The sequence below is a fragment of the Dipodomys spectabilis genome, unplaced genomic scaffold, assembly GCF_019054845.1.
Source record: "Dipodomys spectabilis isolate Male_0828 unplaced genomic scaffold, ASM1905484v1 ptg000132l, whole genome shotgun sequence".
NCBI lineage: Eukaryota > Metazoa > Chordata > Mammalia > Rodentia > Heteromyidae > Dipodomys > Dipodomys spectabilis.
In genome coordinates, this window is record NW_024870809.1 from 4,738,833 (window position 1) to 4,745,531 (window position 6,699).

A 6,699-nucleotide genomic window follows, 5' to 3' on the forward strand; every position below is an offset into this window, starting at 1 on the left:
TTCAGCTATCCATGAAAATCAAAACTTTGTGTTTAGAAGGACACAAAATATCATGTCTATCACAAAAAGTCCAAATGAGAGCATTCACTATCATTTTGGTTGTAATCTTTCCATGACTAGAGAGCTGAAACATCTAGGTAAGCAGCCTCAGTCCATCCACGGACATTATAACTCCAGGTCCTTTCAGAAACCCCAGTTACATCGGAGCATTTGTGCATACATTTGGTTCATAAGCAACTAGCAGCAAAGGAAATGCTAATATTTGTTTCTAATATTTTGGGACTACTGAACCCAATATATTTTGATTCCCAATAAGCACATGGAAACGGTGGCATCAATTGAAAAATGTTTGTTCTGTTTATAAAACAGAGTATGCATGCTTTGAGAGTAAAGATGGGGTCTATTTTTGTGGTTCATACATTGCCTAGTTTGTTAGACTTAAAATATGTTACCGTATGCACTATCTCCCCTAGGGCAAGAATGATCTAACGTTACATTCCTTAGGAAAGAAATACTATATGCTTCGTTCTTTCCCTTTTAAAAATGTGACCATTGCTTTGACACTTCAATGTATTCCTGACTATCTCCATCCTTAAGAGTCTGAAATCTTATAGACAGAGGGGAAGGCAAAGAGGGAGGGAGAGAAAGAGCAAGCGAGCTCTTGAGAGAACAAGCGTCGGCGGTTGCACTTACACTCCAGTAGATTTTCCAGAAACAAGGGAGCAGTGGTTCTTTATTTTTTGATGTTAACTTGTAGACTGAAATGTAACAAAGATCTTCTTTTCTTGACGCGAGGGATGCGAAGTATAGTGTAGTACATGTATTCGATACAGTCCTTTGTTCTAGGTATGGAGCTTTTGTTTTTATAAAGTTTTTCGATCTCATTCAAGAAAAAGAAACAACGTTTTGAGATTTTTTTTAAGGCATCTTTCAAAGCATTTCCCAGGAAAAAAAAATATTACGATAGTTCGACACTTGTATTTTTCCTTAAGAATCAAGTCCGAAATTTTTCCCACAAGGTTGTACACCTTGTGGACCCCCAATTTGTTTTCATAGTCATCATTAACCAAATAGACAGAAACACTATCTTTAGCGAAGTGGGTTTCGTGAACTACACATACGCTGTGTTTAGACATTGCGTTCCTTTTGAAGACCTGGCGGCTATTCCTGTGTGTTAGAATCGCTGGCTTTTGTCAGGGGTGGAGCAGACTCGGGAGCCTGTCCAGCATGGTGGGCAGCAGGTCTGAGGGCCCGGGTTGTTAGCACATTTCCAGGGATAGCTGACACTTTTTCTGGAGCAGTACATCCCGCCGCGTGCAGTGGGAGGGAGTGAACCAGACTGCCATAGGAATAAAGAATGTATATGAGCAACTGGGAAAAAAAGAGAGGGCGCCCACAGAGAGGTCACTGTGGCTTTGAGATTTGCACGCGTTTATCACCACGATTAACAGCTACTCGCAGAGTGTTGTTTACAGGCTGAACGCGGAATAACCACACTGCGGTGTGTGTGTGTGTGTGTGTGTGTGTGTGTGTGTGTGTGTGTGTGTGTTTGTGTGTGTGTGTGTGTGTGGAAGGTGGGCACCGACAGCTAGTCCCCTACCCTGGCCCCTCGTTCCTCCCCACCTAGCGCCAAACGAATGAATTCAGGCCCGCCTTTTTGCTGGGCCCTCCCTTCGGTTCTTATAGCCAATGAGAGACTTGCAACAGTTTCACCTGGCTCCCGCTTCTCAAATAAACAAACAAACCGCACAGCGTCTGTGCCGTTGGCTACGTTCTGGTCGCCTATGGCGCTCCGCCCCCTCCCGCCTCCACTGGCTCCTTCCAGCCAATGGAGCCTACTTATTGTGCTCGCGCCCAGCCCAGTCCAGATTGTTGGTCACTGAAACCCCTACCCCACCCGGTTTTCTTCCAACCCCTCCCGCTTTTTTAGGCTCCTATTTAGCATAACATGGCCAGAGAGCCCCGCCTTGTCCTCTCTGAATCCACGCCTCCACCCCTCCCACTCTGTAGCACAAGCTCAGAGATTTTACCCGGCGGGTCTGGGCTCAGCTGGAGTGGGCTCCGCCTCCTGGGCCCACCGCCCCCTCCCTCGCACACCTCTACTGGTGGCCGCTCAGCCCCTCCACTGCTCCTGTTGAAGAATCCGCAGCGATCGCCGCGTGAGGTGGCGGTCACGTGTTGTTTTGCCCGCTGCCGCGCGCCCAGACTGAAGTGGGCGGGGGCGCCAACTCAGGCAGGAGGGGGCTGGAGCGGGCGGGCGAACAGGGGTAGACAGCCTCTTCCCCCCAGCCCTCCCTTCCCTGAGCACCCCCCCCCCACCTCCCTCGCTCACCTTAAAACCACCGTGCATCACCATGGCGAGTTGCTCGTTCACTCGCGACCAAGCGACAAGGAGACTGAGAGCTGCAGCAGCGGCGACAGCGGCAGCTCTAGCAGCAGTGGCGACCACCCCGGTTCTTTCGTCCGGAACCCCAACCGCACTCATTGGGACCGGGTCATCTTGTCCGGGAGCCATGTGGCTCTCTCCAGCCACTGGTTCCCGGTCAGACTCGGAGTCGGAGGAAGAGGACCTCCCCGTCGGGGACGAAGTCTGCAAACGCGGCTACCTGCGGAAGCAGAAGCATGGGCACCGGCGTTACTTCGTCCTCAAACTCGAGACCGCCGATGCCCCAGCTCGGCTGGAATACTACGAAAATGCCAGGAAGTTCAGGCACAGTGTCCGCGCCGCGGCGGCTGCAGCAGCGGCCGCTGCCTCGGGTGCGGCGGTGCCCGCGCTCATCCCACCGCGGCGCGTGATCACCCTGTACCAGTGCTTCTCGGTGAGCCAGCGAGCTGATGCCAGATACCGTCACCTCATTGCCCTTTTCACCCAAGACGAGTACTTCGCCATGGTGGCCGAAAACGAGTCGGAGCAAGAAAGCTGGTACTTGCTGCTCAGCCGCCTCATCCTCGAGAGCAAGCGCCGCCGCTGCGGCACGCTCAGCGCGCAGCCGGATGGAGAGCCGGCCCCGCTGGCGGCGGTAGCGGCGGCGGAGCCACCATTCTACAAAGATGTGTGGCAGGTAGTAGTGAAACCCAGGGGGCTGGGGCACAGAAAAGAGCTGAGCGGCGTGTTCCGGCTGTGTCTTACCGACGAAGAGGTGGTGTTTGTGAGGCTGAACACCGACGTGGCCAGCGTGGTCGTCCAGCTCCTGAGCATCCGTCGCTGCGGACACTCGGAGCAGTATTTCTTCTTAGAAGTCGGCAGGTCCACCGTCATCGGTCCGGGGGAGCTGTGGATGCAGGTCGATGACTGTGTGGTGGCCCAAAACATGCATGAGCTGTTTCTGGAGAAGATGAGAGCTTTGTGTGCAGACGAATACAGAGCCCGCTGCCGCAGCTACAGCATCAGTATTGGCGCCCACCTGTTAACCCTGCTGTCCGCTAGGAGGCACCTGGGCTTGCTGCCGCTCGAGCCCGGAGGCTGGCTCCGAAGGTCCCGTTTTGAACAGTTTTACCACCTCAGGGCCATTGGTGACGGGGAAGAGGAGACGGTCTTTACCAGGCGCCTCATAACACCCAGCGAGCCCGCGCCTCCCTCCAGGCGAGGAAGGCAGCACCTGCCCAGAGCGCGCAGGTCCAGGAGAGCCATCTCAGTGCCAGCCAGCTTTTTCCGCCGCTTAGAACCCAGTCCGGTACGTGACCTGCACCCTGACGAAACCCCAGGTGATGAAGCTGGTGAAGCCTCCGGCTCGGGCAACTCTGGGGGGAAAAACAAACCTCGAGGCAAAGATAAAGAGGAAGGAAGTGAAGGCGACTACATGCCAATGAACAATTGGGGCTCAGGAAATGGCCGGGGCTCAGGAGGTGGCCAAGGCTCAAGTGGCCAAGGCTCCAGTAGCCAGAGTTCTGGAGGAAACCAGTGCGCAGGAGGGAGGCAGGGATCTGGAGGAGGCCATGGCTCAAGTGGTGGCCAGGGATCTGGAGGTGGCCAGGGCTCCGGAGGAAACCAGTGTTCAGGAGAGGGTCAGGGCACTGCAGGTGGCCAGGGCTCAGGCGGCAGCCAGGGATCTGGAGGTGGCCATGGCTCAGGAGGTGGCCAGGGACCGAGAGATGGGCATGGCTCAGGCAGTGGCAAGAACTCTGGAGGGGGCAAAGGCTCTGGAAGTGGAAAAAGCTCAGATGGTGATGATGATCGTGGAAAATCTCTCAAGAAAAGGTCCTATTTTGGCAAATTAACTCAAAGCAAGCAACAGCAAATGTTGCCTCCACCCCCACCTCCACCCCCGCCTCCCCCACCAGCTGGAGCAACTGGTGGGAAAGGGAAATCTGGGGGAAGATTCCGACTTTATTTTTGTGCTGACAGAGGGGCCACAAAAGAACGCAAGGAAGTCAAGGAAACAAGAGATACAGAGACCCCAGAAGGTGCAGCTCGGGCACCCTACAGACCCAGAGCTTTTGATGAGGATGAAGATGACCCATACGTTCCAATGAGGCCAGGGGTGGCTGCTCCTCTCGCAAGTTCCAGCGATTATATGCCAATGGCTCCTCAAAATGTCTCTGCTTCAAAAAAGCGCCATTCTAGATCACCTTTTGAGGATTCACGAGGATACATGATGATGTTTCCCAGAGTGAGCCCACCGCCTGCCCCAAGTCCTCCAAGAGCACCTGATGATCCTAATAAAGAGGATGACTCAAAGGACAATGACAGTGACAGTGACTACATGTTTATGGCTCCAGGAGCAGGTGCAATTCCCAAAAACCCGCGAAACCCTCAGGGCGGCTCTTCCTCCAAAAGTTGGAGCTCCTACTTCTCTCTACCAAATCCTTTTCAGAGCTCACCCTTAGGACAAAGTGACCACAGTGAGTATGTACCAATGCTACCTGGAAAGTACCTGGGGAAGGGTCTAGACAAAGAAACCTCTTCCAACAAGGGGCCCAAAGATGCACCTTCAAAACCTTCAGCTCAAGGGTCATTCTCAAAGCCTAGAGATGGGGGGTCATCTTTAAAACCTTCAGATGATGAGCCCCCTCAAAACAAGGCTAAGAGACCAAGCCGTCTTTCTTTTATTACAAAAGGAAATAAAATCAAGCCCAAACCACAAAAGTCCACACGTGAGCTGAGAGAAACTGACAGGGCCAGTGCTTATGTCAACATTGACTTCACTAAAAGAGATAGGAATTTGCCAGCCCCTTTTGCTCAAGCACTGCCAAATTCGTGGGGCATAATTGCTGGCCCCAGACACTCAGCTTTTTCAAATTATTTCAGTGTTCGACTTGGAGTGCCATTTCCAAATCCAGCAAGTCGCCTCTCAGATCTTTTAAGAGCTATACCAGGTGCCAACCCCTTCTCTCTGGATGGTGCTAGGTGGCCACATCCTTCTATTCCTGTCAGTGCTCCAGGTAGCAATGCCAATGTGGAAGAGGGTGACTACATTGAAGTAATTTTCAATCCAGCAATGACACCACCTGTGCCTTTTGCTGACCGTACCATTCGCTATGATGCTGAAACAGGTCGAATCTACGTAGTTGACCCCTTTTCTGAGTGCTGTATGGACATTTCTCTCTCTCCTAGCCGAAGCGCAGAGCCAACACCTGTAGCTAGACTGCTGCTGGAGGAAGTGCATGAGAGTGAACGCCCACAAAGCCGCTCTCAAAGTTTCTTTTTAGCCGCTAGAGCCGCTGTCTCGGCTTTCCCTATTGACAACCCGGAGAGAGACCTTGCCGCAGCCTCGGCGGCTGCTCGGGCAACCATACCACCTTTAGCCTTGGGCCAAGCGATAGCTGCGGCCTCCGCGCTCGCGGCGGCGCCGGGCATGGGCGCAGCCGCCGCGGGCTTGGAGGCCGCTGCTGGATTTGACTCCGCCTCCACCCGCTGGTTCCAACCTGTTGCTAATGTGGTTGAGGCCGAGGCAGTAAACCGGGCTCAGAGCATGGCTCGGGGCTCGAATCCTGGAGCCCCAAACCCAGCTGCTGATCTTGCAGGAGGTGAGAACGTGGCTGGTGGAGCTGCGGCTGCAGCTGCTGCACCACGGCCACCGCCACCGCCACCTCGCCACGGGCGGGTACCGAGGCCCCCTCAGAGGGCAGATTCTGACAACAACGACAATGATGACGACGAAGCCACTTACATGCGAATGGACTATGCCAGACGTGACCCCAATAAATTCGACTCTCCGAAAAGAGGTTGGTAATTTTAGAACTAATTTCCCTAAAGCTAATTGACATTGCTTAATGAGTGCCTTGATACGCTGCTGTCCACTGTGTTAGGGATAAGGGCAGTAGCATCTCGTTAATTGGTGTTATTTGCCATACAGGGTAGAGTTCAGTTTTAATTATCCTCAAGATGTCATTTGATCTTTGCAAAAAAAATCGAAGCTTTTATCTAACCATAAATTTATGTGGACGGAACCGATTATCATTTAATCTTAGGTTCTAATTCTTAAGAGTAATTAAAAATAAAGAAAATAAAGGACATATAATGTAAGCATTGTTTCAAACTTCGCTCCCCATTACTAATGATAATGCAAAGCAAGATATTGTAGAATATTAAATCCACAGATAAAAGTTGCTTTTCTACAAATGTCTGTATGTAAGTGCAGAAATTGTATTAAGATTGTAGAATACATATTAAATAGTAACAATAAACTAATAACACTGTTACTTTTCAGAAGAAAGAAGCCTTGAAGGTTAATTCCCCATTGCCAGAGTGAAAGGTGG

At 52.0% G+C, this 6,699-nt stretch overlaps 1 protein-coding gene across 1 annotated transcript; it reads left to right on the top strand.

Annotated features, from left to right (window-relative positions):
* The first annotated feature begins 2,354 nt into the window (after positions 1-2,354).
* Irs4 (insulin receptor substrate 4) lies at positions 2,355-6,173 on the top strand. Its single transcript, XM_042690008.1, has one exon. It carries the CDS (start codon positions 2,355-2,357, stop codon positions 6,171-6,173), a length of 3,819 nt encoding a protein of 1,272 aa, XP_042545942.1.
* Positions 6,174-6,699: the final 526 nt, after the last annotated feature.